Source organism: Aspergillus candidus, assembly GCF_002847045.1.
Source record: "Aspergillus candidus strain CBS 102.13 unplaced genomic scaffold BDW47scaffold_21, whole genome shotgun sequence".
NCBI lineage: Eukaryota > Fungi > Ascomycota > Eurotiomycetes > Eurotiales > Aspergillaceae > Aspergillus > Aspergillus candidus.
The window spans coordinates 297,395-322,288 of NW_020194026.1; the positions used below are offsets into that span (position 1 = coordinate 297,395).

Below are 24,894 nucleotides of genomic sequence, written 5' to 3' on the forward strand. Positions count from 1 at the left end.
ATCCGTCATCGATAAGGGAACATTTCACCCAGCCTGCTCTGCTCAGCAACAGACGCCAAGAGAATCTTACCTAAGCGGCACCATTCTCGGCAAGGTTTAGCGCGATCAAAAATCCTTAGCGCGCACTAGACGCCGCCGATAAAAGGTGGAATTTTTCCACCCTTGGCTCTTTTTCTCTTTTCTTCTTCAGAACATACCACGGATCTGTGTCCAGCGATCCTGATCACGGGCGCCGTTCTCTTCGCAAGAGGAGACGACTGTCTGTGTTTCGGTTGATTACTGGACAGTTCGACGACCAAAGGAGCCATGTTTTACGAATGCATGGTTTGCTATTTTCCGGTCGACAGATCTCAGATTAATTGCTGGCGCTGGGGGGTTCACGCCGGTCTTGAGCTCCCTTTCCTTCGGGATTGGTGAGCTCGGCTGGTGCCTCTGGTTTGCTGGCGGCGTCATATTCCTACTCCCTTTGCCGATTTTGGCCGTTGGCTGATGAGGTTAGGGAATAACCATGACTGGCCAACATACCTTTTGTAGACTATTGATGGTGTTTTCTGCTTTATAAATTTCCCTTGCTGGGGGTGCTGGTGGGGTGGTAGTATTGTATATATGGAAACTTCCGTAACAACATCTTATGGGATTTCGTTATACATAAGTCTGCATGTAGATGCTCAAACATAATGCGCTTGCTTAATGGCAGAGTGCAGTGCTCCGTGTACATGATATGATTGTGACCACCCCGTCCAATATACAACCTCGTCATAGCAAAACGCCCCTCCAACATGAAGACAAATCACAGCAACTTCAAATGTCCCGTAACACCATCAACCACACTCTTAGGCCCCAACACCCCAAGAACAGTCCTGCTCCCGCTCGCGATCTGGGTCCGTCCAGCGTCGGTGATCACCTGCGCGCAGAGACCCAGGCTGATCGCCTGCGCCTGCAGCAGCTCCATCTCCTCTTCGGACTTTGTCTGGAGCGCGATCTTGGCCTGCCCTTGTCGTTCCCAGCGGCGGAGCATGCTGGAGGTGGGGGTGTGAGTCGTGAGGTACTTGTAGCAGGCGAGGGTTGCGTGGGAGCATTGGGCGGCGATTTTACCTGGCGATGATGGATATCATGTTAGTGGTTTTTTTTTTTTTTTTTTTCGCATGAATGGCTTCAAGGAAAGGCTCGGGTAGAGAAAAGAAGAGAAAAAAGACAAACACACCCTTGGTCATTCCCAAATCCGTCCTCACGACAAGAACCAATTTCACTTCCTCATTGCTGTTGTCGAAATTCGCCAGCTCGCTCCCGTCGCCCTCCTCCTCTTCCTCCTCTTCAGATTCGTCGTCGTATTCCTCGTCCGACGAGTCGCGATGAACCTTCACATTGTAGCTGTTCGGCCAACCTTCCTTCTCGTTTGCAGAGAAGAATCCTAGCGTGGAGCCCTGGCCGATGAAATACCCTGTGATGCCGGCGAGGATTGCGGTCGCGACGACGTAGGCGGCTGTTGAGGGCGGTATCCGGTCGAGGTCGGACATTGTGAGGATTGTAGGTTGTTGGGTAGATAGGCAGGAATGAAGGTGATGGTGGTGTATTTAATTGTGAGGAGAAAATATAGAGCAGCTGGTAGCTTGGCGGTTGTTCGTTGCGCTGCACTGGAAAATTGGGGTTGTCGGGCCGGGCTGTCTGACGTTGGTGCGGGTAATCTGGCGCGATGCGAGTGCTGTGGGTTCGAGTGTAGACTCTTAGGTGGCCACTGTTATTGTTGTTGGTCACCTCGAGCTTGTTTGATTTTGTCATGTTTTAAAGGGATTTGTTGGGAAATGTCGTAGTATTCTGGACTTTCTCTTTCTAGTCGACTACATATTATATATCTTACTATGGCTGTACGAACGGATACGAAAGCATTGGCCATCACTCAATATCCAATTTATCTGATCGTAGACACTCCATCACTACCTCATTATATACATCTCTGATCCTGATAAATTGTCTTTCGAGCACTTCACCTCCCTCACAAGTTTCAACTAAGCACGCGCGCCACCCCCAACACGACGGCTCCTGTTCAAATATATTAGTAGCAATTCAGTACCCATCAAACAGGTCGACTTACATAACAGTCCGGCTGAAGAAACTGATGCCGACCATGACAAGCCAGCTAGGGACGGCACCAACGGCATAGAGGACGTAGCCCGCGGGAACGAGGAGTCCGTTCTGGGCGAGCCAGCTGTTGGTCGGATGGAAGGGACCCGCGTAAGGGGGGATCTCCTCGTACTTCTTCTCGGAGTGGATCTTGTAGATGGTATCCGAGGTGAGTCCGGTCGTGTTCAGCCACACGGTGTGGAGATCGACGACGGGATGATCCTCTCCGAGACGGGCCTCCGGGATCTTGAAGTAGTAGACGGACGGGCATCCAGCAGCCCACATGGAGCACAGGACCTTGTTTGACTCACAGTCCAGGTATCCCAGGTTGGGCGAGGTCGGGTCAGCAGACAGGAGAAGGAGGGATTGCTAGCAAGGGTGAAAAAAAAAGATGGTTAGTGAGCTGTCAAACTGCGCGCTATCGACCCCCTATCTGCGAAGTCCTTACATTGAACGACTTGTCCGCCTCGCCACAGCGACCGGAGCAAGTCTTGTTTCCACCCGTGATGTACACCATCCAATCCTGAGGCTCGGATGACGGCTCGAGGAGAGACTGCCAGTTGCTCAGGTTGAACTGCGTGACGGTCTTCTGCTGAATCTTCTTCTGGTCGACCAGCTTCTCGACGGCAGGAATGACCGGGGTGGCGGTCGGCAGGTACGACTTGGCCTTGTTGAACCATCCCTGGACGCGATCACCGAGGGGAACCTGCTCTTGCGCCGCAGCAAGCGCTGGGAGGAGAGGGAGGAGTTGGATGAAACGCATGATGCTAAAACACAATAATCACGACGCGTTAGGTAAACTGCGGATCAAGCGCGAAAATCTGGGGAAAAGCGGGGGAGATGGATGATGAATACATACCTGAGCTGGATCTTGAGATGACAAGCGCACTTTGGAGAAAGGGTTGAAATTGAAAAGGCCAAAGTACGGACAATAGGCAGCTGGGGAGGACAGGCTGGGTTGTGGTTAGAGCGAAGCGAAATAGCCACGACAGACAATATCCCGGACACCTGGCCTAACGCTAAGTGGCGTAGAGGCAAATCTACCCAACGAGTTTTGTTGCGGGGACGCTTCTATGCCTTCTATGCATGCAATGAGCCCAATGGAACATGACAATGAATTCTAAAACTATTTATCGCTTCACTTGATTAACTTTAAAAAAAAATAAATCAATTACCACCATCAGATGGAAATAGATCGCTCAAAGTATGTCACATCAAAATTGACATCCCTTGTTTACATTTCCACTGTATTGATTATGTCATCACGCTACGGTGGTGATGTATGAATCGCGTTGAAACAGGCTGTGGGCTCGAATCTTATCCGATCCCCATACAAGAAAGGAAACTTGACTCGTAATCACACTGTGGACTCGAAAGTATGCTCCAGCTGCATTCTTTCAAGGGTGAGGTTTGGCTGCATGAGCCTTTTCTAGGCCTTCAAGTCTGGCTGGCTTGAACCGACGAGGACCTTGGTCGACGCTGTGTTGGAATTGCAAATACTCACCAGTGAGGTTAGTATGGTGCATGTAGAAGATTATCATCGGGTAGGCATGTCAACTACCAAGTACTTAGGTACCTAGGTAGGTACTTACTTTCAGTGTATCACACCCAAGACAGAGCAGAGGCGGCCCCTTCCACATCTAGCAGACTTGGAAACTGGACACGCCCCATATTACTTCCTTCACTCACCTACTATATATGCTGATAGCATTATTCTTGCCTGCCATGCTTCCTCATGACCCGGTCTTGCGCATCGCTTGGTCCAATATAGCATATGCATGACCCATTTGCCTTATCAAACACATCCATTAGGCATACAGCTTGCTCGTTCATCATCAGTGATCTTGAGATCCACGTTCATGATTAGAAGAATGCGGTATTTTAATAGTCTCTTGCTCATCCTAATGGTGGCGGTCCCGATCACGGGTGTGCTTGGCTTTGATTTTCGACATGTACGAAGAAGCGCGGATGTTGAACCACAAGGTGAATATTACCAACATGGTTTCAACTGGGATTGGCGAGTTGTCTTGAGACTAAGAAGTCCCACAAAGCAGGCTGGGAGGACAGCTCTACCTCCATTTTCAACAACAGCACCCCCCAGTACGACTATATATCGCCTTCCAGAGATTTCCCAATCTGCACCGATCTTGACACGCCCCTTGTGCCGTTTTGCCTCCCGCATGATGGAGCCGATGTCATCGTCGATGCCACTTATTATGTCACGTGGAATGCCGACTTCTACCCTCTGAACGCCACTATCACCATCGAACTGAGATATACAGACTCCACCGTGGGCGACTCTGCATTCACCTCTGCCAGGGTTGATAACAGCTATGGATACGTTCCAATTCACATGAGCGGGGAATGGCTCCAGGGGAAGTCACAAAACGCATTGACTTTGTACATAATTGAACTGGAGCCGGCATCGGACAGACGGGCCAGTGCACAGCAGGGCCCGACGATTACACTTCACACGAAGCCTGTGGAGCGCTATAGACATCCTCCGCCATTGCCATTCAACAAGGTGGCTCTTTACATTGGTCTCCCTGTGAGCCTTGGCGTTGTGATATCCGTCGTGGCGGGTCTGTTTTTTGGGATGCGCGAGAGTAGAAGGATTGGGATTGGAAATATCATGGGATCGAGAAGAAAGGGCTACGGGATTCGAAAGTCGAAGTTTGAGCGCCTTGGTCAGGAATCCAGTGACTATAGACCCGAAAGTTTCGCTGTACTGAAGAAACAGTATGAGGATCAGGTCCATTGGCCTTTTCCTGAGACTGCTCCTCGTGACGATGATCTCGAATGCAGACCCAGTGATGTCGAGAGAGAAGCACCAATGCCGAATAGTTGGAGGCTGCGATGACGCACAACATTTGTTTTCCTATTAGGGCTTGGGTCCTGCGGTGAACGATACAAGGGGGCATCAAGGATAACAGCAGCACACTCCCTTTGGACGGCATGGTTGGTTTTCTGTTGGCGATCAATTGTAGCATCATCAGTCTCCGTTATGAAATTAGCCTATTCTATATTTATAGTTTACCAAATAGGTAGGCACTTCAGACTGGAACAAACCCTTTGCTAGCTTTTACAATATTGAACGATTACTCTTACTTCTCCCTTTTATTACCCTTCTCGCCACAAAAGAGAACAATTGGATAAAATACTTACTCAATTTTCCTCAATTAACTCCGACAAAGTTTATACACACTAGGATTATACGAGGTATAACCCAGTAACACCGACCAACTCGCATATGATAGTAATTTGGGAATAGTATAGCGGTACCTACTACTGTAAACCACATGCAAGAAATGACATCAATATGGAGAGTTCAACCAACGAGAGCCTGGAGAAACTCCATTACCCGTACCGCTAGACGCCACAGCACGGTACTAATTGGCGTAGGAGGGGCGGTATCGGAGAACCAGGATCCAGGATGATATGGATTGAAGTGCCTAATAGTAAGGGACGTGCTTTCAACACAAAACAGGAGTTGATTAGCAATCTGGGGCCTTTTTAGACTCTTGTCTGTTTCTATTATAATTATTAATTATTTGGTGACTTTCTATCCTCGAGTGTCTTGGTGAGAGTCATAGTTCCCCGCTACCGAGGCCGTCGCAATTTTAATATCATTCTTGAGATCCGATGTCGGTTTCACGGATCTTTTGGATAGTATAGCATACGGGGTGAAGATGATATACCATCTACGTTAGAAAGTCAGGAAGCAGCGGAAACACTGGAGGAAGGCAACAGATTTATGAATATCTCCGCCGCGCTGGAAACATAATTTTCTTAACACCAACGAGTGGCAAAAGACCATGGAATCCCAGATGAGATGTACCATTGTTGATCAACCTCTAGTAATGCGTATTACACACTAGAACCTAGGGCCAAGGGCCTGGGGAAGATCCTCAGGATGCGCAATTGGACATTCCGGATGCGCTGCGAACGCTGAGTGGTTCTCCACCTACGAGGACCAAAAATTTCTTCGTTGGCAGGACACTGGGCACTGGGCACTGTGGGCAGTCAGTCCCCCTCCGTCGAGTCATCCGTCTTTGCAGACCGCCCGCCTTTTTCAAACTCCAACCCACTTTTTTCTTTCCCGGCTTTATGACTCTTTCTTTGCTCTTTTCATATTTGTGAATTTAGCATATAAACAGTGGTTTTTTCGATCTCAAAAAAAGTTTGTGGTTCCGTCGATTAATAGTCTCCTCTCCCTGCTCGCTTGATGTCTAACCTCAGCGCAGATTCCCGGCATTCTTTCTTCTATCGCAACGACGACATTACCCCACCATAAACTTTCCCACAATGTGCCCCGGTGCAGAGAACGAGCCCAATGGGCAGGCCAACGGTGCCAATGGCCAGAACATTAATAATGGTAGGCGGAAGTTGGCTGATCCATCTGTTTACTTCTTCCACTGACTTCTTTGAAAAGCCGATCACCCCGGCTTCACTGCTGTACAGACTCGCAACAACCCTCACCCCACCCGTAACCCCTACGGCCACAGCGTCGGTGTCACCGACTTCCTGAGCAATGTCTCTCGATTCAAGATCATTGAATCCACCCTCCGTGAGGGTGAGCAGTTCGCCAATGCTTTCTTCGACACCGAGAAGAAGATTGAGATCGCCAAGGCTTTGGATGATTTCGGTGTGGACTACGTGAGTCATCTCGCGGGACAGAGTTGGAGATGTTTCGGGACATGTGTATTGACCAATTTGTTCGTTATAGATCGAACTTACCAGCCCTTGTGCCTCGGAGCAGTCGAGACTCGACTGCGAGGCTATCTGCAAGCTTGGCCTGAAGTCCAAGGTATGTCCGAATTTCATAGCACACCATGAGTCACCGATTCTAACCCACGCGTCTGCAGATCCTGACTCACATTCGCTGCCACATGGATGATGCCCGTGTGGCCGTTGAGACGGGAGTTGACGGAGTGTAAGTGCAATTGCTCTCTTTTGACATTGGTAGTCGCGGATGTTGACAGTCGTCCGTCTTTAGTGATGTCGTCATTGGAACCTCCTCGTACCTCCGTGAGCACTCTCACGGAAAGGACATGACCTACATCAAGAACACCGCCATCGAAGTCATCGAATACGTCAAGTCCAAGGGCATCGAGATCCGATTCTCGAGCGAAGACTCTTTCCGCTCTGACCTCGTCGATCTCCTGTCCATCTACTCCGCCGTCGACAAGGTTGGTGTCAACCGTGTTGGTATCGCCGATACCGTCGGCTGTGCCTCTCCCCGCCAGGTCTACGAGCTCGTCCGTGTGTTGAGAGGTGTCGTGGGTTGCGACATCGAGACTCACTTCCACAACGACACTGGCTGCGCCATTGCCAACGCATACTGTGCTCTGGAGGCTGGTGCCACCCACATCGATACCTCCGTCCTTGGTATCGGTGAGCGCAACGGTATCACCCCCCTGGGTGGTCTCATGGCCCGTATGATGGTTGCCGACCCCGAGTACGTCAAGAGCAAGTACAAGCTGGAGAAGATCAAGGACATTGAGGACCTTGTTGCCGAGGCTGTTGAGGTCAACATTCCCTTCAACAACTACATCACCGGTTTCTGTGCCTTCACTCACAAGGCCGGCATCCACGCCAAGGCCATCCTGAACAACCCCAGCACCTACGAGATCATCAACCCCGCTGACTTCGGCATGACCCGCTATGTCCACTTCGCCTCTCGTCTGACGGGCTGGAACGCCATCAAGTCGCGTGCTCAGCAGCTCAAGATCGAGATGACCGACGAGCATTACAAGGCGTGCACGACCAAGATCAAGGCTCTGGCCGACATCCGGCCCATCGCCGTCGATGATGCCGACAGCATCATCCGTGCCTACTACCGCAACCTTAAGTCGGGCGAGAACAAGCCCCTCCTGGACCTCACGGCTGATGAGCAGGCTCAATTCCATGCCAAGGAGAAGGAGTTGGCTTCCCAGGCCGGCGTCATCGGCTAAGCGCAATATCGGTTTCGTCTAGCAGCATTTCCGTCGTTCTATCTTTCGTGCCTTTCCCTTGCTTTTGTTCTTGATTCCACAGTGGAATCTGAGCACCAGTTGGCATAGAAAGCCTGGTTTTCTCAGAGCTCAGAGGCCATGCGTTTCCCACCTCTTCCAGTATGGAAGGCGTTGGTTTTACTCTCATGATTTGATGTTTATTTACGCGTCTTGGGGTTCGTTTTACGGGGTTTTGAAAAGTCGTTTTTCTTTTTTCTTTTTCCCTCACGAGAGTAAAAAAAAAAAAAAGAAACCCATAGAGGAAAGAAACCGGTGTTGGGAGAATGTATATAAGTAGTCTTGTTAATTTGTTGGTATGTAGTGCGCTGCATATGAAGACTTTACCACAAATACAGATATTTTCAACATAAACGGACATTAATTGGAAGGTTCATTCATTTGAACAATTGATTCTTCCCTATGCACGTAAGGTACTTGTAGAGGTTAGTCCTAAGGTAGACATGTCAGTGATGTGTGGATGTGGTTGGTGGAAGGCGAGCGTTGGACCTTACCGAATGCGATGCAATGACGCTGATTAGTTCCCTTGCATTGCATGTGGGAACCGAGGCTGCTTCCATCGGCAAACCTGGAGTTGGAGTGGCCTGCCCAAGTTCTCAGACGGTAAATGGTGAAGGAACTTCCCAACTTCCTCTTTCGTACGACCTGTCCCATCCAGTTTAGTCGCTAGACTTGTTACTGACTGACTAACGACCTGCTAGCCGTTTTCCCCGGCCCGCTCAGTTCTCTCCCACCCTCTTTTCCCACTTCCTCTCTATCAGTTACTATAGTACTGTTATCACCTGTCTCAGGGACTGGTTTTCGCCATTCATATCATTTTGGAGTCCTCGTTGGATAACCATGGCGTCCTCGATTCTTCCGGTCGCTCTGCAGAATAAGCTGCTGGGTTACGGAAGAGCTCAGAATCCCTATCTCGCCGCCGCCTTGAACTTGGACCTGTAAGTGGAGAGCGGCCCATCCCCGCCTTTGATAGCCGGTGGAAGATCAGTGATGGCGCGCATCGTTCTGGGGTCATGATTACTTTAATATATTTCTAACATATGGCGTTTGCGATAGAATCCGAAACATTGTATTCTTCCTCTTCGTTTTCCGCTACGTCCGCAAGACCTTCTATTCTTTGCGCGGCTACGGCCTGGTCGGCAGTCTTCGCAATGTCTATTTCGCCATCCGTCTCTTTCTCTACTCCATCTTTCTGCGCGCCCCCGGTGTCCGAGGCCAGGTCGATAAGCAAGTGTCTGAGGCCATTGACGGTCTGGAGAAGAAGCTCGTGACGACCGGCCCCGATGTCACCCGTTATCTTGCGCTCCCGAAGGAGGGATGGACCCCCGAACAGATCCGCGCCGAGTTGGAGAAGTTGTCCAATATGGAGCATACGCGCTGGGAAGATGGTCGAGTCAGTGGGGCTGTGTACCATGAAGGCAAGGACTTGCTGAAGGTCCAGACGGAGGCGTTTGACAGGTTCGGTGTCGCGAACCCGTTGCATCCGGATGTTTTCCCTGGTGTCCGGAAGATGGAGGCTGAAGTTGTCGCAATGGTAAATTAGTCTGGATCTAGCGATGTTATAAGAAGCTGAGTGGCTGACGGGGTGGGTTCTAGGTTCTTGCGCTGTTTAACGCTCCTTCGGATGGCGCTGGTGTCACTACCAGCGGCGGTACTGAGTCGATTCTGATGGCCTGTTTGGGAGCACGGAACAAGGCTTATGCCGAGCGTGGTGTCAAGGAGCCCGAAATGTGAGTTTCTCGGAGTCGATTGGCTGGTTCTGCTCCAGTTACTGATATGCACTATAGTATTATCCCGGATACTGCTCATGCTGCTTTCTATAAGGCCTGTAGCTACTTTGGAATGAAGCTGCACCGCGTTCCCTGTCCGGCCCCGGAGTACAAGGCTGACATCGCTGCTATACGCCGTTTGATCAACCCAAACACTGTTCTCCTTGTTGGATCTGCGCCGAACTTCCCTCACGGCATGGTCGATGATATCCCGGCTTTGTCTCGCCTGGCGACTGCGTACAAGATCCCCCTACATGTCGATTGCTGTCTCGGTTCCTTTGTCATTGCGCACCTCAAAAAGGCGGGCTTCCCTTCGCCATATGAGGAAGAGGGTGGGTTTGATTTCCGCCAGCCCGGTGTGACGAGCATCAGTGTGGATACACACAAGTATGGCTTCGCGCCGAAGGGCAACTCTGTTGTTCTCTATCGCAACGGGTCCTACCGTCGTCACCAGTATTTCATTTATCCCGACTGGTCCGGTGGTGTCTACGCCTCGCCGGCCGTGGCCGGATCTCGTTCCGGCGCTCTCATTGCGGGCTGCTGGGCTAGTATGGTGAGTCTTGGCGAACACGGTTACATCAACAGCTGCCTGGAGATTGTGGGTGCCGCGAAGAAACTCGAAGCCGCATTCAAGGAAAACTCGGTCCTCAAAGCGAACCTCGGTGTCATCGGAAAGCCCATGGTCAGCGTTGTTGCTTTCGACAGCCAGAACGGCGGCATCGACATCTACGACGTCGCAGACGCCTTGTCCTCCAAGGGCTGGCATCTCAGTGCCCTCCAGTCGCCTCCTGCGATCCATGTGGCCTTCACCACCCTCACGGCCAGAGCAGTCGACAAACTGATCTCGGACCTTGTCGAGGTCGTCGAGATCCAGTTGGCTAGGGCCGAGGAGCGGCAGCGCCAGGGTAAATCATATGTCATCAAGCGCGGTGACACGGCTACTCTGTACGGTGTCGCGGGCAGCATGCCCGACAAGAGCATCATCAGCCGCCTGGCAGAAGGTTTCCTCGACACCCTGTACAAGGCCTAAGCGTGCCTGCTCTATGGGTATATCAAAATCGTGCTGCGAAGCATTCAAGGAGTGTGAGGCTCCTGCTGTACAAAGTCCTCGCCTGAAGCCTTGTTCTTTAGTAGGCTTGCTACCAATTTACCCAGGTAGTTGGAAGATTGGTGGTGTTGGGGCGTCTTATTGGTTGCATACATACATACTCCTCCGTTTCTCAGGAAACGGGATAGCATATCCTTAACAACGATGCGATTCACACATGTTTAAATGCATTCAGTGTTACTTGGAGTTCTATTATGACATGAGCAACGCGTAACAAGTATAGTACAGTAGAAATGGTTCCAGGGTGTAGTAGAGGCGTGGACATGGTGTCCGTGAGTCGCGTCACCGGAAGATTTTTGGAAAAGCAATAATAAGACGCTTTATGAAATCAACGCACCAGTGATTCTTCTTGGAATTTCTTGTGCAGGCAGAGTGAGAAGACAGGGGGATTCAGCAGCAACATCGTTAGTCGCCGATATTCCAACCTCGATCCCAACCCCGATCCCAACCCGAGATGCCAGGTCAAGACAAGGCCAAACCCACACAGACAGGCCTTGTGCACGCAACAAAGCGCCCCCCCCCCCCGCCCCCAAGAAGAACCACCCAAAAAAATCCACTATACCAAATAGAAAAGAGAAAAAAGAAACAATCTATTGCCCTCTCTGCTCCAGGAACTCCGCAGTCGACCTCTTCTCAACATAATATCCCGGGTCCGGCTTGCGCTCCAGATGGATCTGCTTCCGCGTTAACCGCTCCTGCACCTCGCGGACCTCGACCAGTTCCTTCACGCGCATGATCTTGCCCGCGATGTCCTGCGACACGGGGTGGAAGACTGTGCCCATGCGCTTTTTGAGACCGAGTGATTTGAGGACGTCTGTTGTTCGCCGCGGGAGACCGATTGCGGAGCGGGTGAGGGTTATGCGGAAGAAGTTCATTTTGGTAGGATTGCTCCTTTTTTTTTTTTTTTGAAGAGGTTTGGTTGCGGTTGGGGTGTGTTGTTTCCCACCCCCGGGCTTTGCGGCGGAGATTGATTGATTTGAGGATTCGAGGTTTGACTTTGATGGGGATGACGGATTGATGGGTTTCGCGGGTGCGGTTGGAGGTGTGCTCTTTGTGTTGGATTGGTAGGACTTGTATCGGTTGTGGTTTTGTTGTTGGTGGGATCGATTGTTGTATGGTCGTGGAACAAGAGAAGAACGAACTCGACTCTGATATCGATGGTCTATTCGCAACGCAGCGGGAATTTTGGTTTCCCGATTCGGTCGGCAGGCTGGGCGGAGAGTCACGTGCAGGGGTTCTGCCGGCGGCCTCCTGCGGCGGTATCGACAGCTCCAAGTGTGTCAACTAGATCGATGCGACCTACCCGGTACCCCCCACCAGCTTATAGCTTGACGCTCTACTCTCTGTGGCCAATTATATCTGGTTGAAGGAAGACCCAGCGAGCTTGTTATCCAATATCGGTATCTTCAATCGAAATTGGGATGCGGGCTGCATAGAAGCCCTGCTTCAGGAGGGAGACTCACGAGGCCTGCGTTTCTAGAGGGGTCACCAACTCTACGACTCCGGATCGGGGTCGCTTTACAGCACTTATCGCTTGGTTTTTGACTTATTAGGGTCTCTTTCGAAACCTCCGTGGATATTATCTCTTTCAGACGAAATTTCAATTCGACCCCGCGGTCAATCGCGCAGTTCGGATATACCACCTCCCTACCTCCGACCGATACCCCCATCTATATACACGTTTGCACAACCATGGCGCCAGTCGGTAACGCGGATGGATCGGTGGCTATGCCCCGGCTGGATGACATCCTGCGCCACCCCGAAGACCTCGACAAAATCACCACCCTAAAGTCGGAATACCTGCGCAAGAAAGCCGCCGTTGACTCGCACCTACGCGAGGGCCTCCGGGACCAGCTGGAAACGGTCCAGCGCAGCATCACCGCTCTCACCGAAGGTCAGCGGCAGGTGTCGAAGACGAAGGATGAGCTGCAGGGGATTGACAAGCTGTGTGCGGAGTCGCAGTCCAGCGTGGATGAGTTCTCGCAGATCGACAAACTGGCGAAAGTACAGCGGAATTTCGAAGCCACGCTGGCGATGAAGAAGGGGTTGGAAAATTTTAGCACCAATTTGGCCGAGGTTGAGAATCTGTTGCAGGAGGATGACGATGATCTTGAGAATCAGCCGAATTTGTTAAGGGCTCATATGCAGATCTCGCGGCTGAGGGACTTCCGTGATGAGGCGATGGATCAGATTCGCAAAGCGACGGATACTGGTGATGAAGTCACCCTTAGGGAGTATTTCCAGGGCCTGGATTCTGTAATTGATTGGTTTGATGATCATCTGGGCACGGCCTGCATGAATATCATCCCGCTTGTGCAGTCGGATAACCCGAGCATGGTCGTTCGTCTTGCGGTTGTTGTCATGACCGAGGAGAAGAAGGATGACACTGTACGTGCGCTGCAAGAAGCGCAAAAGGACCACCAAGACTTGGCTGGTCGCTTCAAATCCATGAACGTGGGACCGAAGACTATTAGAGGCTACAAGGAGAAGTTCCTCCAAGCTGTCGAGTTCTACGCGCAGAGCCAGTTCGAACACACCAAGGAGCAGTTCCTGGGTGATCCAGATAGTCTCGATAAGAGCTTCCGTTGGTATTTCAACGATCTCTTTACCGTCCAGCAGGGCATGCAGTCTTTGATGCCAAAGAAGTGGAATATATACAAAACATACACCGATATCTATCACCGCATGATGCATGATTTTATGATCGGGCTGATCGATGATCCGGAGCTGCCTCCCGATAACCTGCTCGTCATCGTACACTGGTGCGAGAAATACTACAAGAAGATGAACAAGCTCGGGTGGAAGGAGGCTGATTTGCAACCCAATATCCTTGATAACCGCGAAGGCGAAATCATCCGACAGTGGCAGGACATCATCATCAATGCGGTTGAGGAATGGATGGATCGGATCATGGACACCGACAAAAGAGGCTTCGTGGACCGCGTTCCCGACTCGCTGGACACCAACACAGAGGGCTACTTCCGGACAAGGACCCTCCCAGACATGTGGCGTATGCTTCACGAACAGCTCAGCGCATCGGGCGCCTCGTCCCGATCAGACGTCGTGGAAGGGATCGTCGACGCAATGCTACACGTGCTCAAGGGTCGCCAGACAACCTGGCAGAACCTCATCGACGAAGAGTGCGCCAAATACAAAGCCCCCGGCGGCGACCAGCTGGACGGTCTCCAGCTCCTGCAGGACTGGCTCATCGCCGTGGCCAACGACCAGATCGCCTGCATCGACGACAACATCGACACCGGCCAACTGGGCTACCTGTCGCGATTCCGCCTCGAAATGGCAGCCCAAGTCGACCCAAAGTACATGGTATCCCGCGCCCTCCCAGAGCTGGAGGCCCTCCGCGACGGCTACGTCGACCTGAGCACGTACTGCCTCTCACAATTCGTGCAACTCGTCTTCGCCGTCGACTTCCGCTCCACGATCCCCGAATTCTTCACCCAGAAGTGGTACGGCGACTTCGCCATCAAACGCATCACCTCCACCTTCGAAGACTACATGAACGACTACTCGCCCGTCCTGCACTCCTCCCTGACCGACATTCTCGTGGAAGAACTCTCCGACGAGCTCCTCATCAACTACCTCTCCTCCGTGCGCAACCGCGGCGTCAAATTCCGCCGCCACGCAGACCCCTACACCGACAAATTCAAGGACGACGTCCTCACCGTCTTCGCCTTCTTCCAGCGCTACCCGGACTCCTTCGCCTCTACCATCAAGCAGAAGTGGCGCCTCGTCGACTGGCTCGTCCGTCTCCTCGAGGCCGAAAAGGGCGCCCCGCTCGTCCTCGTCTACGAGAGCTTCAAGACCGAGTACTGGGATCTGCAGCTGTCGTGGGTTGAGGCTGTCCTTCGGACGAGGGATGACTTTGAGCGCAGCATGGTGAGCGCCATTAAGGCCAAGGCTGCGGAGCTGTCTGTTGAACGGGGGTTGGAGACTTTGCTGAGTCGGGTGAGATGAGCGTCCTTGTGGATAATGTCAGCTTGAAGGCAAACCAACCAGATTGCTTTTACTTCCTTTCTTTCTTTTTGTTTTCTTCTTTGCTTTCATTAACTTATCTACTATTGTCATTTTGCTGTTTTGAGCGTGGCGTTTGGAAGGCTACTCGTCTACATTCACATACAAAATTCATCGTCCAAAAACACCATCTAAGTAGAGTAATCGAAGTAGAATGCTGTCTGTAATCATCCCACTGGATTCCAACCCATTGAGCACCCGTAATCGAATCCTTATTCAAACGGACGAAGCAAATCCAAGCGAACAATCCACCACAGCATCACCACCATAACTACTAACCCATCTACGCTGGTATCTACCACCTACTTACTACCTATCCACGCACCCACCTGCCTATCTACGTTTCATCTACTATAAACCACTACTATCCAGATACATACAATACGTGTCTATTTCCATGGAAAATCAAATTCCATCCTAGCAAAATAGAGAAAAATCTCAAATAATTCGCTCCCATTTTCACATTTCATTTCGTAATCATACAAAGTTAAGCACCCATAGATAGAGTAGTGCCCTGCCCACAACAGCACAACTAAGCACAAGCCTCACTTAAGCTAATTGTTTGTTTCCTTTAAACCCGGCAAATTTGAACCCGGCAAAAATCGCAAGATAAGAAAGAAAAAAAAAAATAAATAAATAAACCAGTAAATGAAAAGGGGGAAAGGAGAAAATAGAATAATGTTGAAATAAAGGGATTCTCGTCTGTAAGATGCGGTTCGGTTCGCACTTTGGGATGTTCGACTGTGGTGACAGAGGGAGTCTTGGTCCAGGTGCACATGGACTTGACTTGAGGTCGGTCTGACTGGTTGCAAGGTTCCCCTGTCTTTGAAAAAAAGAAAAGAAAAAGAGAAAAGAAAAAAGAGCAAGGGCAGCTGGACATAACCGGATCCTCGGTCTGGATCAGATCATCGCTCCTTACAAGAACTAGGTAGGGACCCGTAGAGTGAAGATGGAAGAAAAAGCTGCGCTAAAGAGACTCGACAATCGCTATCTGGAATAAAATAGAAAAGGGGGGCACAAATCCCTGCCATGGAAGCAGAAACACGGGTTTTGGAAAGGCCCAAGAGCACGATGAAGATAGAATATGTACAAGCATCTCCAGTGCCCCCATGTTTAGAAACACGATGATGTCCCCAGCCTCTGCACCTTGACCGACAACCAGTAAAGGGAAACGAAAAAGGGGAGACAGAACAGAAAAGTCCTGGACGGGTAGATGAACGGAACATCCAAGATAATAGCTGCCCATTTGGTGTGGTCAGAGGCATTTGTGAGATCAACAGGCACTGCACGCGAGAGGGGTGGAACAAGAACAGAACTGTTGCAGCTAGCAACCAACCCGACGGGTTTGGTCGGAAAGATACCCCGGTGTAAAGCCGCGTCTTTGAACAGTCCCCGTGCTGCTTCATTCTTCTTCACTCTCTTCGGAGTCGTCGTCTGAGTCATCGCTGCTTTCGTTGGCTTCAACCGAAGGGACTGGGTCGGGAGAACGACCACCGCCGCCCTGGAAGCGAGACAGATTGCTCTCAAGCATGTTGATCTGAGCTTCCTGTTCATACTTGCTCATAGGCTTATTCTTCTTGGGTTTGGGAGGAGCCGGTTGTTGCGCAATGGGCGTTTGGACCTCCTCGTCTTCCATGACATGCGGAGCATTTTTCTTGACGAATCTCAACAGCATCATCAGAACATCATTGGGGAGCTCATCAATATCCAACTCAATCTCGGTCTCTTGAGTACCCTATTTTGCAACAATTAGAAAAAAAAACATTACCCGATCGACGAAGAGAAACAAAACATACCTTGAGAGCTGGAACGTTGCTTTGGATGATCCTGAGAGCTTCCTGCATCTTCTTATCCGGAAGGCTACTAATGCCATTGGAGATGATCTGCTTTTCGCCGTACGTGATCCAACGCTCCTTCTCAGGCTTGGACGACTTGGACGAGATTTTCTTGTCTTTCTTGCCAACGGTGACGGACGAGGACTTCTTGCTTTCCTTCTTTCCAGACTTGGTCGTTTTCCCAGCCTTCTTAGACCGAGGAGGCGTCTTCTTTTTCTTTTGAGTGATAGCATCCACTTGACGTGACATCTCAGCGATCTGCTTCTGAAGCATGGTGAGTTTCTCGTCATCGTAGACATCACTTTCCTCGGCTTCGTCCTCGCTCTCATCTTCAGAGGAGGAAGCACTATGGGGCTCTGGGTGTGGTTCATGCGCCTCCAGGTAGCGCCCTTTCTGGGACCACTTGGCGTTGAAAACTTCTTCGAACTTCTGCCCGGCCAGATAGGTGGGATCGCCGGGAATGTTGAACTTGTAACAGTTCTTGAAGATCTGACGTACGTCCGTCTCGAACTCCTTGGCGTTCTCGTATTGGCCGGTCTTGAGCTTTGATTGAACGGTGGAGAGATCCATGGGCTTTTTGATGATGCTGTGGTAGGTAGGGATGTTCAAAGCGACCGGATCGACGGGCGCGTAGAACGGTGACGCGTACAGATAATGCTTCGGCTTGTAGAGATCATCCAGAACCTCCTGGCAAAATTTCAATTCCCACTGGTACTTCTTCTTCTTCGGCTTCGTGGAGTAGGGGAGATCACGCTTCGGGGGATGGATGGAACGCTTAGGGCGGCCATCGACCGTGGTCGAATCGCGACGGATGAGAGGTAGGCCCTCCGGGCCCAAGGCGAAAGTTGTTGTCTGGGGAGAACTCTCGGAGACCCGGCTCGCGGGCTGACTGCCGGTACTGGTCCGGGGCTCCCGGCGGGCTGCTGACGTCTTGGTGGACAACTTCTTGGGCTTCTTCTCCTCCACTTCAGTGGCCTTGGGTAGATTGACCATCTGCTTTTCGAAAGTGCCTTTGAGTCTTTCGCCCTCCTTGGAAACAAGGTGGTCGGCGCTATTGAACGTCACTGCATTCTGAACCATGAGGTTGAAGTCATCCACAACACCCTGGACCGTCTTGTACTCATTGGCCTTCAGCTTCCGCTCGATAGTACCTAGATCCATGGGTTGTTTGATGATAGTCGGGTAGTGGGGGATGTTCAATTTGATGGGATCGACAGGGTCTCGGTAAAACCGCGCGTCATTCATGCGCTTCAAACTCTGGATGCCCTTCAGAAGAAACTTGTGCTGGACCTTGGTCATTCCATCCCGGCCATTCACCGTGGAACTCGCGGGTCCTTCTGCGGTGGGGGTGGGAAGGGTCGGGACCTTGAACTCCGTGGGTGCCGTGTCCTCCCCTCCGATCTTTGTGCGCTTCGCGGCAGGTTCATCACTCGGTTCGGGTTCACGTTCTCTGGACACTTTCGTAGGGGAAGCCGGAACTTCGGGCGCATCCCGCATCTCCTGGTCAGTACTCTGCTGAGGCGCGGCGACCGCAGCATCGTTACTGGGAGTGCCCGGAGTGCCCTCGTGCGAAATACCTCCGGGCTGTGCAACGGTAGGAGGGTGGTGAGGTAGTGCGGTCTTAACCGTCGAAGCGTCCTCTACCTGCGTGGTATTGCCCTCAGTTGGTGTTGGCTTGGAATCGTCCTGCGACGGGTGCTGGTCTGTAGATGCAGCCTCTGAAGCAGCATTTGCATTTTCTTGGGTATCCAATCCACCTGCAGCAGGTTTATCGTCAAATTTTCCCTTTGCATCTTCCGTCGCAGGAGTATCCGAGTTGGAGGGCTCGACTTCTTTGGTCGGCGCGGCGGGTTGGGTCGGGGTATCAGCCGCAGTGGCAGCAGGCGACTTGGGAGGGGACGTGGTCATGTTTGCGCCATTTGTGAAAGAAGCTTTCTCAGGAAGCTGGCCATTCACCGGGCTAGAGGCCTCGGTGGGTTTCTGGTCTCCATTGGTCCCTGCGTCTGGCTTCGCATCGGTTATAGAATCCTGCCCACTGTGATATGGTCAGCCATTCACCGCCCAACCTGATCCATGCAGAGTGATGATAGCACTTACCCCTTGCCGGTCGCATCATCAGATGCACCGTTTGGCGACGGAGGAAGCTGAGGCTTCTCCTCCTTAAGGACAGAAGGTGCCTCGGGAGGCGGGGTCGCCATTTGAGGTCGCTGGCTTTATAAGAAACCTCCCTGGGAACCAGAATACAAAGAGTTTAACGCGTAGGGAAAAGATAAGAGGCTGATCTCTGTGATTGTAGTTTAGGGAGCAGTGACGGTAACAACGACCACGGGAAAAGAGTACTCTCTGTGGTATCACAGAACTAATTTGAATCGATTCGAAGACTGACGGCAGCCAAGACACCTGATTAGATGACAGGAGACAAGAGAAGAGATGATTGTCTTCGCGGGTTGTAGAAAAAATCGCGATGGCACGGGAGTTGTAGCGATAGGAGAGAGAGCAAGAGAGAGGGAGAGCGAGATGTGAGAGAGTAGAGGTACAAACAAAAGGTTAGCGCGGTCGGAAGTGGAGAATGCGACAAGCACGACTTTATAGTGCCAAGAGGCGGAAGGAAGATGATGCAGGGTCACGTGGGCGGCAAGGTGGGTTGACTAAGCGGGGGAAAATGGACGAAAAGAAAAGAGGAAATTCAGAGATGGAAAGATGGCCGAATTAACCAGGGCGGTCAGGTGACTGCCTGGTCCGATCGGCACGTGTTAGCGTAGATGCCTGAGGCAATAGTGGCTATCTATCCTCCCGATGAGGATATTGCGTCAAGTCGGTCAGAAAATCAAAATAATAATAAAAAAAAGCAAAGTAGACAAAATCCGCAGCAGAGGCTAAGGAGATAAAGTCAAGAGAAAATCAAGAATCGACCGAAAAGAAAAATAAATTAAGCAGCTGCAGTAGGGTGGCTGGGATGGGCTGGGCCGGGCTGGACAGGAGGGGGAAGAGGATGGTTATTTGAGGGCGCGACGCGAATGACGCGTTGGATCTCAGGTATCCAAATAATAACAATGATGGTCACTTGGAAGGGGGGCGACAAGTCAAGGCGGTCCAGGGGTATGAGTAACCTGGGACACCAAGGCGGTCAGGGAAGAATTTGGATAAGCAGGCAGCTCAGCTCCAGAAACAGAGTCTGAGAAAATCGGACGGGGTGCTAGAATCCTTAAGTACGAACGGCCGTGTCGCGCTCGTCCGTCCTCTGCCGCTAACTCCATCGGCTGCGCTAATCCCAATCACTCTAGTTCAAGCCATTCCGCAGTGGCTGATTGGTTAAGGTATGACGCGTTCTACAAGTACGGGGTTCTGATTCGTGATTACTGGTAGTTGAGTGGGTCCTCCGTACCATGCTTTCTGTGTCGGAACTTGAAAAAAAAAAAAAAGAAAAAGAAAAAGAGAACGAAAACGAAATGAAAGGAAATGGAAATAGAGCTGTACCTTATATGAGCATCAGAGTCGGAAACAACAAAATGCAGCTGATAGACACAACTATAGAAAATAAAAAAATAAAAAATAAAATCAAACTAAAAAAAAAAAAAAAAAAAAGGATTGGGGGGAAATTCAACCACACTAATCATAAACTACTGGCACCTTAGTTTTTCACATTGTTTCAAACCAGCTGTGCTGATCAATACAACACCAGATCAATCGTGATTATTGTGATACTCTGATCAATGCGAAGTCAAATGTGACATACCCAAATGTTGTTGGTCCATTAGGCACGCCAAAAGAAAAAAAAAAAAGGCTGCATCATAAATTTCCTTGGGAAGCTTGGGAGCTTTCCAGAATGTGGTGGTCTGCTGACCAGTGGAAACCCCAGGGTTCAGGGCTAACCCTCTTCTTGAATCAGATCCGGGTTAGTCAACCAGGGAAACGCTGATGCGATCACTCCACCTTATACTTGTCCTTGATGGCGAGCCATCTCTATCTAAACTGATAGAACAACACTGTATGATTTAGTCCATTCTGTAGTCTTGCCGAGGTAGATGGCTATTTTCGCGCCGGGAAGGTCTTGACGGTTCAACCTTCTATCGTCCACACCCAGTGTCCCTAGGACGCTCTGTTTGCAGGACGCGAGAAGAGCAAGTGCTCAGCTGGGATGTCGAGTTAATTGATATCGCATCTTATCCACGGCGTCAACCTGGTCTGTTTGTGGGTATGAACTTGGCGCTCCTTGCAAATCGCGCAGGACAGATCAGAATGAGTCACAGAGTGGTTGACACGGGCTACACAGCCTCATCCGTTGTAACCGCGGGTGACGAGCAGGCTATCCGCATTCAAACCGATGCCTGGCGAACCCACATATACACACAGGCAAGGTCTGCTTTTCGCAACCCAAGGGAACCGGACTGTTTGCTAGTGGTACAGAAACTCGTTTCACTGGGAGTGCCCGGAAGGCACCCGTCAATCCGGGTTAACAGACACGGTCAAGAAGATATATATATATATATATATCCTTATATGAGAAAGAGGGAGCAGTCAACCCAGGAGATTTCGGAGCACACTGGAGTCAGCATGGAATGATTGAGTCGCTGTGATGGATTGTATGCTTGAATTTAGGAACCACAATGTGGATGCCTGCAAATGCCCCGAGATGATTCCTGTTCCATATTCCTGGAAAGACAGATGTCGAAACCCAGTCGAATGGTATTCCAAATGAACCAAGAGTAGAGACTGGAGGATTCAAGTCGAAGATTAGTAGGGAAGAAAGAAAGAGGAGCGATTAGATAAGACGCCGACCGAGAGCAAGTTGGGCGGAGACTTAACCCAAACGGGTTAAGCCTACTACCGGCTCTAGAGTCTACAGAACTTTTTTTTTCCATCCCAGCAACACCGCCCAAGAAGACGGCGACGGTTTGCAACTTCGACAGGCCCCTCTCTACCCCGGTGCTGTTCCTTCAGGAACTCCATTTTCTTCAATTGTTTTGTTTATATTATCTCGTGCGCATCACTTGGTCCCTTTCTCTTTCTCCCTTTTTCCCTTCTTTCCTGTCCGCAGTCTCTGTCAAAAATGGGCAAAAAAGCGTCTCGCCCGCCGGCGTCGAAAACTTCCGCCGCTGCGTCGCCCGCGATCTCCGGCCTTACTAAGACCAGTAGCAAGTCGTCGATCCTGAAGGCTTCCTTTGCGCCGTCCGACTATCAATTGGCGCTTTTCGCGTCCGTGATCCAAGGCCTCGATGCCCAGCATCTCCGGATACATGATACGAATACGGGCCGGCTGCAGTGCGAGCATGTCTTAGGGCCGAAGGAGACGGTTACGTCGTTGGATTGGGGCTATTACCCCGGGAAGTCACGCGATCGCGATCAGCAGTCGAAGAAGAAGAGAAAGCGTCACTCGGATGTCAATGGCGTGAGTGATGGTGAGCAGGGAGATGTCGTCGTTGCTTTCGGAACGAGCTCGTCCGATATCCGCATGTACTCGCCCTCGGAGGACAAGATTGTCGGGACTCTGTCGGGTGCACACGACAGGGGTGTCAAGGATTTCAAGTTCACTGCCAACCGCCCTGCACAGGAGGGTTGGAGCATTGGTGGAGATAACAAGCTGGTGCAGTGGGACCTCCGCAGTGGGCAAAGCACGAAGTGAGTCCTCACTTTATCCGGAACTGTCTCCTTTGATATCCATCTAACAATTTGTTTTTAGGGTTGTCAACCTTCCCGAGTCCGCTTCTGGCTTCTCCACGCTTGCGCGCCCGTTCCCGTCGAACCCTCCCGTCATCTGCGCATCGCAGACTCCTTATATCATTGATGTTGAGAATGGCGACATCCAATTTGACGCCATGCGGAACCCCATCCACACTATCCTCGCTTCCTCGGGTGAAACCGCTATTTCGGGGCTGTTCCTCACTTCTGACAACGACCGTTATATCAATGTCTTCGACCCTCAGAGCCGGAAGCTTGCGATGAACCTGGTGGCTGAAAACGAAGTATCTTCCTTGGCACTCTACACTCCCGCTAGCAAGGCGGGTGATTCCGCATCCTCGGAGAAGCAAGTCCTCGCCGCCGTGACCGACGATGGTACGATTGAACTCTTCACGAGGCCATTTGTGCTGCCCAAAGACACCCCGAACTCCAAGGGTGCCGCGAGCCTCAAAGCGAAGAGAAAGCAGATGACCCGCCGAGCGGAGTCGTCTCTCAAGATCATTCGCTCCGAAAGCTCGAGCGCTTCTGTGCCCGTAGTGACGGTCTCGTTCCAAGGACCCGATCTGCTTGTCGCCTGGGCGGAAGGTGGCGCCATTCCTGTTTTCGAGCGCATCAAGTGGCTCAACGAAGATACCGATGAGCTGGCATTCACAGGTCTCAAGAACGTTCCCAGAAGCAAGACGACCTCCGTACTAGGATCAACTGCCCTGAACGCCTCCAAGAACGCCAGTGAAAGCCATGTGGACGAATCGAGAGCCGATGTAACGGAAGGCACCATGGCGGACGACGATATTGAGATGGACGACCAAAAGCAAGATACCATGTCTGTTGACGACAGCGAGGAAGGCGATTCGGACGAGGAACAAACCAGCAAACCCAAGGCCAAGAACGGTCCACAGAAGGACGAAAGCGACGTCGAGATGGATAACGCCTCGGGGTCGGAAGAAGAGGAAGAAGGCGACGACGTAGGGGAACCGACCTTCGGCGACCTAATGCGTGCCAACGCCGCGAAGGAAGTCGACGTGGAAGCCGAACTGGAAGACGACGCTCAAATGGGCGCTCTCGTGCCCGGCAAACAGAACTCGGCCGTTAAGCCCATCCCCACCGGTGTCTCGCTGGCGACTGTCCTCGCGCAGTCTCTCAAGACCAACGACAACACCATGCTGGAGTCGTGCTTCCACACGGGCGATACGTCCATCATCCGCGCCACCATCCAGCGTCTCGAGTCGTCCCTCGCCGCCACTCTTCTCCAGAAACTGGCCGAGCGTCTGTCCTCCCGACCCAGCCGATACGGACACCTCCTCGTCTGGGTGCAATGGACGTGCGTTGCCCACGGCGGCGCTCTCGCCGGCAACCCGGAACTTCTCAAGCGCATGGCCACCCTGTTCAAGGTAATGGAGCAGCGCTCTTCGAGCCTCTCCTCGCTGCTGCTTCTCAAGGGCAAGCTGGACATGCTGGATGCGCAGCTCGGCCTGAGACAGTCGATCCGCAGCGGTGCCGAGGGCCTGGAGAGCGAGGACGAGGACAACGTCATCTACGTTGAGGGACAGGACGAGGACGAGGACGAGGACAGCGACGCCGACCTGGCGAAGCACGCGACCACCCCGCGGACCAAACTCATCCGCGACCAGACCTTCGACGAAGACGAGGAGTCCATGCTGAACGCCGTGCAGTCCGGCATGGAAGAGTCCGACAACGACGAGGACGAGGACAGCGACGACGACGAGGAAGAGAACCAGGACATCTTCGACGTCGAGGCTGAGGAGTCGGCCGGCTCCTCTGACGCGGAGGAGTCGCTCGAAGAGGACGAGGGCGAGGACGACGAAGACACCGACAGCGTAGGCTCTGTCGCGGACTTCATCGCTGACACGGAGGACGACGAGGAGGAGGAAGCCGTGACGAGCCGGCCGCCGCCTAAGAAGGCTAAGCTGGGCGGCAGTGGAGGAGGAAAGGGGAAGAACAAGGCAAAGAAATAGATTAGATTATACCCTGTTCTTCTACACTTGCACCTGGCGGAGTTTTTCCTTTCTTTTCTCTTCTCTTTTCCCTCTTTTCCTTCCACTGTCTCCTTCCTGTTCATCCACCACCAACCAACCAAAAGTAAAGAAACCCTCCGTTCTTGTTCTTTAATAGGGTCTTGAACCCTGCTATTATATTCATGTGTTATCTGTTTATCTGTTTATATTCTTGCATCTACTTAGGATCCTACAAATGTAGTGTATTTGGAATGACCCCTACTCGTTTACAAATAACCTTCCCTATACAAACAGTCGCCAAAAACAAGAAAAAATCCCTTAATGACTGACCACCAACATAATCCATCAAACTAGAGTACACCACCT

The 24,894-nt window shown here is 51.5% G+C and overlaps 9 protein-coding genes across 9 annotated transcripts; 5 read left to right on the forward strand and 4 right to left on the reverse strand.

The window, feature by feature from the left end:
* Window positions 1-621: 621 nt before the first annotated feature.
* Window positions 622-1,725, reverse strand: BDW47DRAFT_30024 (aminoacyl-tRNA hydrolase PTH2). The gene is made up of 2 exons (XM_024818692.1): window positions 1,205-1,725; window positions 622-1,095 (listed from the first exon to the last, which is right to left on the reverse strand). The coding sequence occupies exons 1-2, from the start codon at window positions 1,515-1,517 to the stop codon at window positions 791-793; spliced, it is 618 nt and encodes a 205-aa protein (XP_024672242.1). The 5' UTR covers window positions 1,518-1,725; the 3' UTR covers window positions 622-790.
* Window positions 1,726-1,961: 236 nt separating this feature from the next.
* BDW47DRAFT_30028 (uncharacterized protein) lies at window positions 1,962-3,218 on the reverse strand. The gene is made up of 4 exons (XM_024818693.1): window positions 2,981-3,218; window positions 2,570-2,888; window positions 2,093-2,490; window positions 1,962-2,040 (listed from the first exon to the last, which is right to left on the reverse strand). The coding sequence occupies exons 2-4, from the start codon at window positions 2,882-2,884 to the stop codon at window positions 2,007-2,009; spliced, it is 747 nt and encodes a 248-aa protein (XP_024672243.1). The 5' UTR covers window positions 2,885-2,888; window positions 2,981-3,218; the 3' UTR covers window positions 1,962-2,006.
* Window positions 3,219-4,025: 807 nt separating this feature from the next.
* Window positions 4,026-4,981, forward strand: BDW47DRAFT_131654 (DUF4448 domain-containing protein; the record flags this gene model as incomplete). The annotated part of the gene is made up of 2 exons (XM_024817364.1): window positions 4,026-4,104; window positions 4,173-4,981. 2 exons carry the CDS (start codon window positions 4,026-4,028, stop codon window positions 4,979-4,981), a joined length of 888 nt encoding a protein of 295 aa, XP_024672244.1.
* Window positions 4,982-6,328: 1,347 nt separating this feature from the next.
* Window positions 6,329-8,677, forward strand: hcsA (homocitrate synthase). Its single transcript, XM_024812594.1, has 6 exons — window positions 6,329-6,496; window positions 6,554-6,777; window positions 6,848-6,928; window positions 6,987-7,054; window positions 7,118-8,563; window positions 8,626-8,677. The coding sequence occupies exons 1-5, from the start codon at window positions 6,427-6,429 to the stop codon at window positions 8,073-8,075; spliced, it is 1,401 nt and encodes a 466-aa protein (XP_024672245.1). The 5' UTR covers window positions 6,329-6,426; the 3' UTR covers window positions 8,076-8,563; window positions 8,626-8,677.
* Window positions 8,678-8,789: 112 nt separating this feature from the next.
* On the forward strand, window positions 8,790-11,212 carry BDW47DRAFT_105549 (sphinganine-1-phosphate aldolase DPL1). The gene is made up of 4 exons (XM_024812595.1): window positions 8,790-9,070; window positions 9,189-9,666; window positions 9,729-9,862; window positions 9,920-11,212. Exons 1-4 carry the CDS (start codon window positions 8,973-8,975, stop codon window positions 10,929-10,931), a joined length of 1,722 nt encoding a protein of 573 aa, XP_024672246.1. The 5' UTR covers window positions 8,790-8,972; the 3' UTR covers window positions 10,932-11,212.
* Window positions 11,213-11,560: 348 nt separating this feature from the next.
* BDW47DRAFT_105550 (mitochondrial 54S ribosomal protein uL30m) lies at window positions 11,561-12,144 on the reverse strand. Its single transcript, XM_024812596.1, has one exon. The coding sequence runs from the start codon at window positions 11,882-11,884 to the stop codon at window positions 11,600-11,602; it is 285 nt and encodes a 94-aa protein (XP_024672247.1). The 5' UTR covers window positions 11,885-12,144; the 3' UTR covers window positions 11,561-11,599.
* Window positions 12,145-12,343: 199 nt separating this feature from the next.
* On the forward strand, window positions 12,344-15,160 carry BDW47DRAFT_105551 (SNARE-binding exocyst subunit SEC6). The gene has a single exon (XM_024812597.1). The coding sequence runs from the start codon at window positions 12,702-12,704 to the stop codon at window positions 14,979-14,981; it is 2,280 nt and encodes a 759-aa protein (XP_024672248.1). The 5' UTR covers window positions 12,344-12,701; the 3' UTR covers window positions 14,982-15,160.
* A 1,019-nt stretch (window positions 15,161-16,179) lies between these two features.
* On the reverse strand, window positions 16,180-19,480 carry BDW47DRAFT_30081 (putative transcription regulator BDF1). The gene is made up of 3 exons (XM_024818694.1): window positions 18,971-19,480; window positions 16,835-18,908; window positions 16,180-16,773 (listed from the first exon to the last, which is right to left on the reverse strand). Exons 1-3 carry the CDS (start codon window positions 19,069-19,071, stop codon window positions 16,441-16,443), a joined length of 2,508 nt encoding a protein of 835 aa, XP_024672249.1. The 5' UTR covers window positions 19,072-19,480; the 3' UTR covers window positions 16,180-16,440.
* A 2,280-nt stretch (window positions 19,481-21,760) lies between these two features.
* On the forward strand, window positions 21,761-24,744 carry BDW47DRAFT_105555 (WD40 repeat and Utp12 domain-containing protein). The gene is made up of 2 exons (XM_024812598.1): window positions 21,761-22,492; window positions 22,554-24,744. The coding sequence occupies exons 1-2, from the start codon at window positions 21,924-21,926 to the stop codon at window positions 24,526-24,528; spliced, it is 2,544 nt and encodes an 847-aa protein (XP_024672250.1). The 5' UTR covers window positions 21,761-21,923; the 3' UTR covers window positions 24,529-24,744.
* Window positions 24,745-24,894: the final 150 nt, after the last annotated feature.

Bases quoted from the DNA above. Each gene is read 5' to 3' on its own strand.
- BDW47DRAFT_30028 (XM_024818693.1), bottom strand. From the start codon at position 2,884: ATGCGTTTCATCCAACTCCTCCCTCTCCTCCCAGCGCTTGCTGCGGCG. The intron at 2,491-2,569 runs GTAAGGACTTCG...CACCCTTGCTAG, and splicing joins AGGCGGACAAGTCGTTCAAT to CAATCCCTCCTTCTCCTGTC. The intron at 2,041-2,092 runs GTAAGTCGACCT...ATATTTGAACAG, and splicing joins TTCTTCAGCCGGACTGTTAT to GAGCCGTCGTGTTGGGGGTG.
- hcsA (XM_024812594.1), top strand. From the start codon at position 6,427: ATGTGCCCCGGTGCAGAGAACGAGCCCAATGGGCAGGCCAACGGTGCC. The intron at 6,778-6,847 runs GTGAGTCATCTC...TGTTCGTTATAG, and splicing joins ATGATTTCGGTGTGGACTAC to ATCGAACTTACCAGCCCTTG. The intron at 6,929-6,986 runs GTATGTCCGAAT...ACGCGTCTGCAG, and splicing joins AGCTTGGCCTGAAGTCCAAG to ATCCTGACTCACATTCGCTG.
- BDW47DRAFT_105550 (XM_024812596.1), bottom strand. From the start codon at position 11,884: ATGAACTTCTTCCGCATAACCCTCACCCGCTCCGCAATCGGTCTCCCG.
- BDW47DRAFT_30024 (XM_024818692.1), bottom strand. From the start codon at position 1,517: ATGTCCGACCTCGACCGGATACCGCCCTCAACAGCCGCCTACGTCGTC. The intron at 1,096-1,204 runs GTGTGTTTGTCT...CATCATCGCCAG, and splicing joins GGATTTGGGAATGACCAAGG to GTAAAATCGCCGCCCAATGC.
- BDW47DRAFT_30081 (XM_024818694.1), bottom strand. From the start codon at position 19,071: ATGGCGACCCCGCCTCCCGAGGCACCTTCTGTCCTTAAGGAGGAGAAG. The intron at 18,909-18,970 runs GTAAGTGCTATC...ACCATATCACAG, and splicing joins GATGATGCGACCGGCAAGGG to TGGGCAGGATTCTATAACCG. The intron at 16,774-16,834 runs GTATGTTTTGTT...GTTGCAAAATAG, and splicing joins GCAACGTTCCAGCTCTCAAG to GGTACTCAAGAGACCGAGAT.
- BDW47DRAFT_105555 (XM_024812598.1), top strand. From the start codon at position 21,924: ATGGGCAAAAAAGCGTCTCGCCCGCCGGCGTCGAAAACTTCCGCCGCT. The intron at 22,493-22,553 runs GTGAGTCCTCAC...ATTTGTTTTTAG, and splicing joins CGCAGTGGGCAAAGCACGAA to GGTTGTCAACCTTCCCGAGT.
- BDW47DRAFT_105551 (XM_024812597.1), top strand. From the start codon at position 12,702: ATGGCGCCAGTCGGTAACGCGGATGGATCGGTGGCTATGCCCCGGCTG.
- BDW47DRAFT_105549 (XM_024812595.1), top strand. From the start codon at position 8,973: ATGGCGTCCTCGATTCTTCCGGTCGCTCTGCAGAATAAGCTGCTGGGT. The intron at 9,667-9,728 runs GTAAATTAGTCT...GGTGGGTTCTAG, and splicing joins AGGCTGAAGTTGTCGCAATG to GTTCTTGCGCTGTTTAACGC. The intron at 9,863-9,919 runs GTGAGTTTCTCG...TATGCACTATAG, and splicing joins GGTGTCAAGGAGCCCGAAAT to TATTATCCCGGATACTGCTC.